The sequence below is a fragment of the Mastomys coucha genome, unplaced genomic scaffold, assembly GCF_008632895.1.
Source record: "Mastomys coucha isolate ucsf_1 unplaced genomic scaffold, UCSF_Mcou_1 pScaffold9, whole genome shotgun sequence".
Classification (NCBI taxonomy): domain Eukaryota; kingdom Metazoa; phylum Chordata; class Mammalia; order Rodentia; family Muridae; genus Mastomys; species Mastomys coucha.
In genome coordinates this window covers 87,144,003-87,155,769 of record NW_022196915.1, presented here as the reverse complement: position 1 = coordinate 87,155,769, position 11,767 = coordinate 87,144,003, and the positions used below count along the sequence as shown (strand labels likewise).

Sequence of the window (11,767 nt, the reverse complement as noted above, 5' to 3'; positions counted from 1 at the left end):
AAAAGCTTTATGTAACAATTCATGCATTGGATATTTAGATACAAAAATATTGCTATGGGGTTGCAATGTTAATATAAAGTAAAATAAAAGTCCCATGCACTGTACACAGCACCCATTTAGTAACATGCCAGGACAGAGGTGCGGTGAATTACAGAGGAGACAAACAGATATGAGGAATTATTTTTAATGGGAACCATAAACTTACCCATTCTCACCATAAATCTTTTGAAAGAGTCTAAGAAACCAAAAAAACCAAACATTAAAAAGGGTCATTCTCTCCAGTGGTGGTATTCGTGGCTAAGTATTCAACATCTTTAATTTGAGTCTAACTGGAAATGGGCAAATTTCAACAGGCTGCCCTTAGCCTACTTCTGAAATATCAACTTTTACTCAGTCTCCTATGTCAATGAACTGAGGTCAAATAATATCAACTTTTTCTTAATTTACTCTGATCCACCAAGTACATCAGAAAAGGGCTCCGCTTGCCAAGAACTGTTAGATTTAGAATCATTCACTGTATTCAGCCTGGTCAAATTTGCCCGTTCCCCACCTACAGGGAACTGAACAGCTATCAGGAAGCTGCACAGCTCGTTTTACCAAAACTGGCCACAACTACAAACATAAAAACTTTGACAGACTCATGCATTTTAACGGAATTTGCACTGAACTTTATAAATAAAAGCACTACAAACGGATAGGTCACAAAACCTAGATCGACTTAAAAATCGAGTTAAATGAAATCTGCAATGACATATTTTTAAGAAAATATTTAGCTCAATAAAAAAGACACTGAGAAATATGATAAACACATAAAACCAAACCACAGTTAGACTGCCACAAAAGCGCTAGACATGATGATAAAAACCTGCAGACACAATTAGAAAATATTTTTATCCAATTTCACATTGGAATGTACTAATGGACGCTTTCAAGCCAGAGGCAAGCTTTGCATATACCTTCTCAAATCATCCTAAGACGTGTAAATATGCAATTGCACTTCTTCCATGAACTGACTAAAAGTTTCTCAAAGCCAAATATATTTTTTTTTACAGGATGCTTCAAAACGGCACACAACATGCAGAGCTGAAAACGGATGCGGCTTTTTTTCCCCCATAAGGAAAGTTACACACGAGCATCCATCACAAGCCAGATCCTTGCAGAAACACACTCTGACCTCTCAACCATCAGCCGCTTCCTGTGCCTAAGCCTGCTGGCCTCCCGGATGGCCTCCCACTTCTGCAGGTCAGCCTCGCTGCACGGGCCAGGCCTGAAGCTGACGGGAGGCACAGCAGTCCCCAGCTTCCAAGACTGGATCTTGCGCGTCAACATGTCATCTTTCTTCTGTCGATGGGAAGGTACTGACACTCTACAGCCACTGCTTTTTTCTTTGGATGGGCATGTCCTTTCGAGCACAGAGAGAAATTTTGCTTGGATTTCCGGAGGTAGGGTCCAGGGTTCAGGGAAAGGGACCGGCTGGTATTTATCTGGAGCCCCAGAAAGGGGCACTTCTTTCTTCTGAGCTGGGATCCTGCGAACAATCATATCATCCTTTTCTAAATCTGGAAGTACGAGTTCACCTTCCCGACACTGCAAAATTATATCTCGTTCCACGGCATCGTCCGGCTCAGAGAACCTTCTGAAGTCTTCAAAGGCTCGAAGGACACACGGGTTTGCATGGAAAGCCCCCGTTTTTCTGACAAAGAAATCATCATTTTCTAAGTCAGGGTCTAGGGCTGGCAGCGCAAGGTCATGGGTGCGATAGCCTGGTGCGAGAGAGAGGTTCTTCCTGCGAGTTATGAGCCTTGGGCCAGAGGTAGGATCGAGTTTGACCTTTGTTTCCGAAGACAAGATGTCATCAGAGTAGGTTTGGAGGGCCTGAAGCAATAAAAACTGACTGATGCACAGAAAAGAAAAAAGGGAGGGAGAATTGCAGTAAGTATAAGAGGAAAGGTAGTTAGGCAGCCGACCAAGCAGTACTTATTGCGGGAGAATTATTTGAGGAGCAGTGGAAGGGAGTATTACAAACAAGACAAATACTCAAAACTATTCTTTCCTGGAGTGTCATCTAAAGAAACACCAGGCTATACTTCGCAGGAAAAGTGAATACTATCAAGGTCAAATGACTGACCTACAATGCCGATCAAGTGACCCTCCCGGGCCTAGGCCTGGGCACCACTCCTCACCCCAACTTTCTAATTCCATTACCCACAGTGATCTCTTCCCCTCCCTAGAGGATGTGTGATCCTAGAGCTTGCCAAGAGCTGGCATCATATACTGTATGCCATAGTGCACAGCACGGTAAGTAGAAATAACAAAATGGTCTATAGTCTTAGAAAAGACCCCGAGGTGGGTTTGGGTTTGTATTCTTCAGACTTGTCCTTCCCGGTGTCTACCTAAAAATATTTCCTTTCTCCACATCTCCATACCCAGCGCAAGAGTCAATTTAGATAATATTTTAAAAAGCAATTTGGGAATGGTTTCTCAAAAGGATTCTAGCGTATTAACCATTGTGCACGCTGTTGTATTAATAGCACGTTGATTTCTATAGACTGTGCGGCCACACTCTCATGTGGAAGGCAGTATGTTATACACTGTGCCTTTATCCTGTGCCATTACGCTCCCGTGACTCAGTGTTCAGGGCCTAGGTTAATGTAGCAGCAGAAGCAGTCAGAGAAGGTGTCGGGTCAGCCACAAGCAGGTAGCTCATGCAGACAGGTGCACCTGGATTCCTCCAAAGCACCGCCAGTCCTCCTGGCTGCATGGGTGTCCCGTGACCTCATAGCATGTTTGGTAGCTAGCTCCAGCAAGAGTGAAGGTCTTTGGTAGTTGCTGCCTAATCTATGTTCTGCCTTTTCTAGTCCACTAAAAACGGTGGAGCTTCGGAAAAAGCCCGGGTCCTCATCCTCAGAGTCAGAATTCCTTCTGCTGGGAAGTGACAAGGAGAAAAGGGGGGTGGGGGTGGGGTGACAGACAAAGAAAGGAGAAGAATGTAAGCTTTGAAATCAGTGCTGAGATTGAAATAAAAGGGGGCCTGGCCTTTTAAAGTCTAGAATCTGAAGTATTTTATTGTGCTACTGTTATTGTTGTTGTGTTTTAATAATAGAAACACAGGCCACAGGCAGTTTATTAAAAGAAAAAAGAAGTACCCCCAGGGGTGGAAGGGAGCTAACAAGTAGGTCAAAAAGGTTTTTCTGTTTGTTTGGTTGGTTTGTTTTCAAAGATGAGCCTCATTTTGAAGACCTAGGCTTTTTTCAAACTTTTAATCCTCCTGTCTCAGCCTCTAGAGTGCTAAGATTCTAGGGCATATGCCCCCATGTATAGTCTAAGGATAAAATTTAACCAGTTTTCTTTAACTATCCAAGTTCTATAGATGTGAGAGGGAAAGCAAGCCTTTCTTTCTCCCTGACTGAAGAGACAAGACACGAGTCCACTAGACTGGGACAGAACAAACCCTGCGTACCAGGAGCATGCAGACGGACAAACCTGAATCCCTGAAATTCCTTATACCATGGCTTATAAGTCTCTCTCTTTATTGTTTTCCAGTTCATATCTTCTGGGGTCCAACATTTAGGAAGGAACTGATCAAAAGAGCTCCCTGGGCTTGGCATGACTGGGCTAAGCCTCCGCACATAGAGATCATCCTTCACAATGTTGGGCATTCGCGTGACTTTTTCTTCTTCCTCTTCTAAACACCAAGAAGAGGTGGAAGTTTCGTGGACTGTGTGCCAGGTCTCCATCCTGGGACCCCAAGTTCTCCTCTGGGTACTGTTCAAAATATCCAACCAGGTTAAGATACCATGTGAGCAGTCTGTGGCGAACAACGCAAAAGGCATGCATTCTACCTCACAATGCTTACGTAAACCCCTGGGAATGAAGTACTAACGTACTCCAAGTGAATGAAGTATGTTGTTAACTCCAAGTCTCAACATCACACCTCCTGGGACCAGAGTCAGACATTACAGCATCACCTCCTAGCTAGAGAAAAGCTAGATATGCAGGGCCGCGCTAAGAGAGAGAAAAATCCCATGCAGGTTAGGTGTTGCTTTTCTAATTCAATCAGCAGCTTGATAGATACTCAGACCCAGGATAAATACAGTTCTGACCTTGTTAGTGTATGTAGCCCAGAGGCTAGCATATCAGGAGAAAATACTTAAAGATAAGAATTGACAGAGGTAGATTTAGAGATGAAACCCTCAGGTCTCTTTTCCCCACGGAATCTCCGGTTGACTAAGTCATCCAAAAAAAAAAAAAATCAGGCAACCTTCACCCACCCACCCACCAGTGTGGGAACCGCTTTCAGAACCACACAGCTCCTTACGGAAAGTTGGATCTGAAAAATCGTCCTTTGCTCTGCTAAGTTGAAGGGACAGCAAGAGTTTCTTTTCATGTCCAGTACCATCAACAAGAAAGAAAAGAAATGGAAGGAACACGGCAGAGCTCATGTTGGACCACATCAGTGACCCAGTGAGCTGAAACACACGCATAAACTGAGGGCGTGCATCTAAAAGAAGCCCTGGTCATCAGATGCTGGCATTCTGAAACACAATAACTGTCTATAGAACTGAAAGCAGAGGTCAGAAAAGAAATTCCCATTAGTGGTATGTGATAACTATACTTTAAATAGCCATTTCATTAACCTCGTTAAACCCCATTAAACAGTTCCACACATTCAGAAAGTGCTCCGTAACATCACATGACACTACCTTGAAAATGTTCCGTCTGTTTCTGTGTAGACAGGGCTTGCCCAGCTTCTTCTGTTATCCTCATTTTTGTCTGGCCTCTTCTTCCGCAAAGGTGCTGGCACATAGGATGGCTGCTTACTCTTGTTAGGCAAGAAGCGATTGAACGGTAGAGCCGACTTTGGCTCAATGGCCGAAATCCTTCGGTAGGACATATCATCTTTGTTATGATCCTGCATTTTGAATGTAAATTCCCAATCGATGTCACTTTCGCAACCTATGAAGGCACAAGAACTCGTTTTACTCTCCAGGGCTCTCCTGCGGGACCCCCTTACCCCAGCATGTTCTCCTCTCCCTTGGAAACCCAGGGCTGCTGCTGAAAGGCATGAATATTTTTAGAACTTTGTCAAGAAGTTGTGATAAGACCCGTGAGGAGGGACTTGCCTTCCTACTGGAGCCACACGTAGTGCATTCTTTTGCGGTTATGACAAGCAAATAAATTCCCAAACCCCTGGACAGTCCCTTCTCTTTCCAACCTTCTTTGTCACTCAAATGCTTCATAAATTTGCTGATGTATATCACCTGATAAAAAATCTAATGAGATAGCGCAAGTCCACAGGAGCTCAGTAATATAACAAAAGGCAAGAAGCCATCAGATTTCCAGGAAGTGCAGGCAAGCATAGAAACCAAAGGAAGACAGAGCAAGATTCAATGGTGATAGACAGACCCCTGTAAGGCCACTCATAGAGACACAGATCCTACACCAGAGCTAGACGACATCTGAAGTCCTAATGAATTATATCTCATGCCTACACGAGAGCACAGAACTAAAGCTTCCCTGATAAGGAAGGTGTGATGGAAACCAGGAACTGTGGTTAAAAACCTACTTAAAAGCAGGTTTAACAGACGGGGGTGGGGGGGGAGAAAGAGAGAGAGGGGAGAGGGAAGAAGAGGGAACTGAAGAGGAGGAGGGGTGGGAGGAAGAGGGAGAGGAGAGGAGGAAAGGAGAAAAAGAAAAGAATGAGAAAAATATTTGTAATACATCCCAAGGTCAGACAGAAACAAATAATAATATATTCACTAATTGGAAGAAGAATTTAAAATTAAAAAAAAACAAAAACAGCTCTTTTTAAAACACAGTTAAGAATAGAGCCGTTAAGCACACAAGCCAACTGGAGTAACGTCCTTGTCCTTCCTGTCCTTTGTCCCCTGCCTCCAGTGCATTAGTAAACCCATAGTTTGTAAGTGTGGCAAGCAAGCTTCCCCCCACCCCCGCAGAGGTTTCCCCCCTCACAGCTTCTGGCTCTCTGCACACCTGCCAGGTTAACTTGACCTAAAGCTGTTTGCCTTTGTCACCTGCCAGGCAGGAATGAACAGCAAACAATGCCAATGTGATTCAAAGGAAGTGGTCTGACACAGCTATGTCACAAGAACCCTGGGAGAGGGGAGTCTGAGCGGAAAGACTAGGTGGCCACAGCCAGGGCAACCAGAGTCATTACGCTAGTGTCCCTGCTTTGTGTCTGTTTGCTTAGCACTCTCTTAAAAAACAAACAAAAACGATGCTTTCCTTACCAAAACCTACTGGTAAAATTTGGAAATCACACACCATTTGCTTCTTGAAGTTTTAAACTTAAAAATATTATTTTTCTAGCCTATATACAAATACCACTCCTGATATGTTTTCATATAAAACTCGTTAAATGCACAATTTTCTAATCCTAAAAATATTATCCTAAGTGTGGTTACCACCCACTATAATTGTGTGGGTAGCAGAATTTTAATACAGTAATCACAGAAAAGCTGCATTCTCCTGGAACCCAGCTCCCTCCCACTACCCTACTTATAACTGCCTACCTGTCCAGTCCAGTGTTCCCTTGCGCTGACACTGTGGGGCCCTCTGCTTTGCACCACACACATCCAGAAGAGGCCACAGAGAGAGGAGGCTCGGACCGTACACTACGTCTGTACGTTTTAATGAAAAATCCACACTTGCCACAAACCCACAACCTTTCCCTCTGTTGTACTTTGACAAGTAAGTATAAATTCAAACAAAGCATTCCATAGGTTCCTCTGTCAGGACAAAGGAACACAGTAGGTTGAGATTTTTCAGTCTTCCTTTACAAGACTGAAAATTACTCCGATAAATTATAAACTTAGATTGACTTCCTTATAGGTATGATCGTCGTCATCTGAACTTAAAGAGTCACACCTCAGTCAGGACGGTGACAGTTAACAAAGGTTAATACTGAGTCATTCTCATTTTTCTCCTATCTCTACTCTAGAGGAATTTAGTTTTGATATGCCTCACTAACTTTTAGAAAACAAGCATATTATTTGTGATGTTTAAGGTTTTGCATAATAAAGGCCTTGGGTCAATTACTTATGTCCATAATTACCAAACTGAAAATCTTCAAAGATGGAGTATGAGTTCACAATCAGAAACCCCATTTCCTGTCTGATAATGATGGTGCTTGAAGTTTAGGACATCTTTAAAGGGAAAGACTTGGTCTTGGAGTGCTGGAGTTTAAACCGCAGAGTCTCGTGGATGTTGGCCACGTGCTGTATCGCTGACCGATAACCTCAGGATCTGAAGAACTGTTATTAGACAGACTGGACTCAGACTGCCTACATCTTTAGTCTGAAACTATTAATACTACCTAACAGCCATAGGAATAAGACATGTATTGTTTTACAATTCTTCACAATGTGAAGGGGGGAGGCATGCATTTCTTCTTTTAAAATTTTAACCTATCATTACTGATTTTGTGTGCTCATTCTTGCCCCAATACACATGTAGAAGGAAGAGGAGAGCTTGCAGGAATTTATTTTTTTCCCTCTTTCCACTCTATGGGTCCCAGAGATGGAGCTTAGGCTTAGCAGCAGTAAGCAACTCTAACCACTGAACGATCTTCTAAGCCTTGAAGACAAGCATTTTTTTTTTTTCAAGACAGGGTTTCTCTGTGTAGCTCTGGCTGTCCTGGAACTCACTCTGTAGACCAGGCTGGCCTCGAACTCAGAAATCCACCTGCCTCTGCCTCCCAAGTGCTGGGATTAAAGATGTGAGCCACCACTGCCAGTTGAAGACAAGCATTTAAGGGAAGGGTTTAACCCCAAGCTTTCGAGCTCCTGTAACATTTCCTACCCATATCAGGACTTGGAGTAACTCATCCCCTCACCTTCCACTGTGGATTAGCATGGGCACAGCTAGAAGGTGCTTCGCGCCTCCCTGCTACCCTGACAATCAAAGCTTAGAGAGACCTACTGACATACTTTTCCTCGTTAGTATGTAAGTATTTCTGATAAAATTAAGACAAGAAGGGAAACCACTTGGGAAGTAAGACAGACATCTTACAAACTCTTAATGTGCTTTGTCTTTAGATGTTTGAGTTAACAGGTCTTATTAGGTGCCTGCTGCTAAGTCTCTGTCTCCAGAGTGTCTCACTGATAAAATCCAGTCCCAATGAACCAGGAAACATCTGCTCAGTGGTCCTGTCCAACCGAATACAGAGGAAACAACAACAAAATACCTAAGAACACAGCCTTAAGAAAATCCACATCCTGGTGAAAAGTCTTCAGATAATTTTCAATCTCTACTTTCTTTCCTCTTCCATCTTCTCTTCACATACAAAGAAATAAAATAAGCATCCAGCCCAAGACACAACACCCACTCACCTTCCTTTCCACCTCTAAGAGTGAGGTCTGAGGAGCAGCTAGTCAGTGACCTAGACCCCAGAGAGTCCAAGCTTTCAAAGGAATCTTCCCTCCGGTGGCTACCTGGAGGGGCAGGAAATTCTCCTCTGTCAGGACACCAGATATCCCCGTAGCCACTATCCCGGCCACTTCTTTTCAGGCAGCTAGAATCTTCAAGTGCCTGAAGGAAACATGGGACAAAGATCATATAAGTGAACATGAACTTACGGAGATGCAAAAGCTCTGATTAATTAGAGAGGTAAGTTGTTGACAGGGTTTTCCTGTTCAACAAAAGAAGAAAACAAAACCGGTTAAAAGTACATCTTTTTTTTTTCCCCACAAACTGTACAATAGGGGGGTATTCAAGATTCCATATAATGAGAAAATACCAGAAATTATTAACGAAGTCATATAATCAAAACATAAGATGAAATACTAATAAAAACAAAATTAAAGTAGCCTTAAAATGCTAGTCAATGATATATATATATGCATATATATATATATATATGTATGTATGTATGAGGGGAGAAGGGAAGAAATCAAAGAAAAAATCTTAATGTTGACACCTCAAAGGTAGGCAATCTTTAAGATGTCTTGCTCTCCAGCAAATATCTGGGGTGGTTTATGTTAAGCATAAGAGCAGAATAATGGCAGGGCAGTGATGGCACATGCCTTTAATCCCAACACTTGGGAGGCAGAGGCAGGTGGTTTTCTCAGTTCGAGGTCAGCATGGTCTACAGAGTGAGTTCCAGGACAGCCAGGACTATACAGAGAAACCCTGTCTCAAAAAACAAAACAAAACAAAACAAAACAAACACACAAAAAAAAGACCAGAATGACATTTTATAATCCCATCAACCCTCAAAAAAAAAAAATTTATTATTACAAAGATCAGTGAGTATGCACATTACATTACAGAATTCTTTTATTTTCACTAATTATACAACCTAGATATAAGATGCTGGCAACTAGGCCTCCTTAAGGCATATTAAAATTAACTGGTGTGTGTGTGTGTGTGTGTGTGTGTGTGTGTGTGTGTGTGTGTGTGTGTGTGTCTTTCATTCTCACAAAACCTGCTGGGAGCACAAAGTGATTTAAGTAATCACTGCTACACAATCATTGATTAAATCATGATTTAACTTTAAAAAAATAGTTGAGAGACCATGAGGAAAAAAAATTCAATATTAAATGACAATGAATATTGATAAGCTTTTTAAAGTATATATTAAAGCTATAAAGAAAAATATTTTTACTTTTAAGTGATGGACACTGAGAATATAAGAATGAGGTGTGTTACCTGAATTCATCTTCACATGGTTAAGTAAAAACAGATAGATGAGCAAGACAGTATTAGAAACAGCAAAAATGGAAACACTATGTCAGATAGTAATGATGTGAGATTTGTAAGTGTTATTATTGCCTTAACATTTATCATCATACTTTCAACATGTGAAGAAAAGCTGGCAAGTGCTTGATACAAATAACTAGCAGCTGTTTCAAGCAGACTTCTGCCTAAATCGGATCCTTCAATTCCCGAGTCAATTGTCTGACGAGTGTTTGAAATGCCAAGAGCGGCCAGTAAAGAGATTTCACACTGCCATTATTAATCTTGACGTCCCGGGGTGAACATGGCCAGGATCTACCTTTCACCTGCCATTTCCAAGCTTAGCGCCCACAGGCTAAGTCTTAGGATATGAGATTGACATTTTAAAGTCAGTCTTTAGATGCATCAGGCTTTTCAAACATGCCACACCCACTCCAGTGGAGTCTGCGTGACAGCAGTCCCTTAGGCAAAACGTTTCAAGGAAACTGACCTCCTGGAGGTCCTTGGCGTCCCCTAACACAATTCGGTTCACCTTTGTCCTTTAGCCGATAGCCGATGGAGGGTCTTGCTCGCTTCCTCTTAGTATTGTTTTATTATTAGGTATAGAGGTGCCCCCAAGGAATGATTTGCAAATAGCCAAACTAGATTGGATGTGGTTTTCTAGCCCCCATCAGTGTTCCAATCAATCCTAGTCAATGCTGAGCCGATCCTCGGCTTGGAGTTTCGTAAAGAATGTTACTATTTCAGACAAATTGCCTTCAGCGTTGAAAGAGAGATAGTGAAAGAAACCGGGCATTGTAGTTTACTGGATAAGAATTAATTATCCCAGGGCAAGTTCAACCATGTAAATTTAGGATCCTCATTACAGTCACGTATTGCAGACCACATTAGAATTACAGCAGAGTCACTCCCAGAGCTAGAGTAATGTATTATTCATGGTAAGGTTAGCAAGAATGGGATCCCCTGGTGCATACTTCCACTAGCCCAGAAGATTAGCATAGTTGGGCATTTACTAAAGACCAACTGGTAGTGGGTTATAAAATAGACTAGAATGGGAACTATCTCACACCTGGCTTCTAAGAATAAGCTGACTTTCTTTCAGTTGTAACCACTGCCTAGTTCCTGTCAATATACACGTATATATTTTTCTATAGAATCATTATGCATCAGATGACCTTGATGTACCTTGACTGGTGTATTATCTAACTTCCTTTAGTCTTCTGTAATGACCATTTAAGCCTGATGCTTACTTTGAGAAATTACACTCAGATTCAGCACTCCCTTGGTGTCCGAGGAGTCTGTGTGTCACTCGCCAACCCCTTGTCCACCTGAGTACCGGAACCCTGATTTTTCCTCAGGTTGAGGGACCCCAACTGGCCCGGCCCATGACACAAACACATACTTTCATACTTTTTGAAACCTCAGCGTTAACATAATATGACTTCTGATCATATAAATGTTAAAGTGACTGACTAGCAAGTGTGTGACCTAAATAACCTAGTTTGTCCCTGCAGCCTGAGGACTTCACCCTGACAAGTCCCCCAAAGTGAGTCATCTGCAGATTACAATCTGACTCAAATACAACAGCTTCCAGTGAGTATGGTTTCATGGCTATTTCTGGTTAGCCTTATCATTGCCAGGGAACTGGGAAAGTACAGTCGACACAACACCTTCCATTTTTAAAGGAACTGTCCAAAACAAATGATAGGTTGTCATGCCTCTCATGCCTCTTCCCACCAGGTAGTGGGGTAATAGGGCCACAACCACAGTCTCATCTACAAAAAATGTCCTCTGATCACACTGACTCTGACATCGGTGAGTGTGGACATCCTTTAAAGAGGCATTCCTAGCACAAACTGCACTGAAATGACTCATCCTGAGTCATTGCCATAAAAAGTTAGGAAGTCTATAAAGAACACTAGTCCACAAATCCATGTCCCTGGTAGCTGCTAACTGCATAGCTCCTTAGTTCAAATGACTGTGAAGCCAGCTTTCCCTTGTCCCCACTACTTGCAATTATCCCATCAGAGCCTCACCCTCTTCCACAGCAAGGACTGATCTACAGGAGAGG

General features: G+C 42.4%; 1 protein-coding gene across 20 annotated transcripts in view; it reads right to left on the bottom strand.

Moving 5' to 3' along the window:
* Lmo7 (LIM domain 7) overlaps positions 1–11,767 on the bottom strand; it is a 195,364-nt gene that overhangs the window by 46,577 nt on the left and 137,020 nt on the right. For 12 of the 20 annotated variants that reach the window (XM_031363014.1, XM_031363015.1, XM_031363018.1 and 9 more), the window contains 6 exons: positions 8,352–8,550; positions 4,704–4,956; positions 3,484–3,765; positions 2,722–2,922; positions 1,175–1,894; positions 206–235 (listed from right to left, as the gene is read on the bottom strand). In XM_031363014.1, coding sequence (XP_031218874.1) covers positions 206–235; positions 1,175–1,894; positions 2,722–2,922; positions 3,484–3,765; positions 4,704–4,956; positions 8,352–8,550 — 1,685 coding nt within the window. The remainder of the gene's footprint in view (positions 1–205; positions 236–1,174; positions 1,895–2,721; positions 2,923–3,483; positions 3,766–4,703; positions 4,957–8,351; positions 8,551–11,767) is intronic. The other 8 variants (XM_031363023.1, XM_031363022.1, XM_031363028.1 and 5 more) reach the window with 2 other exon arrangements.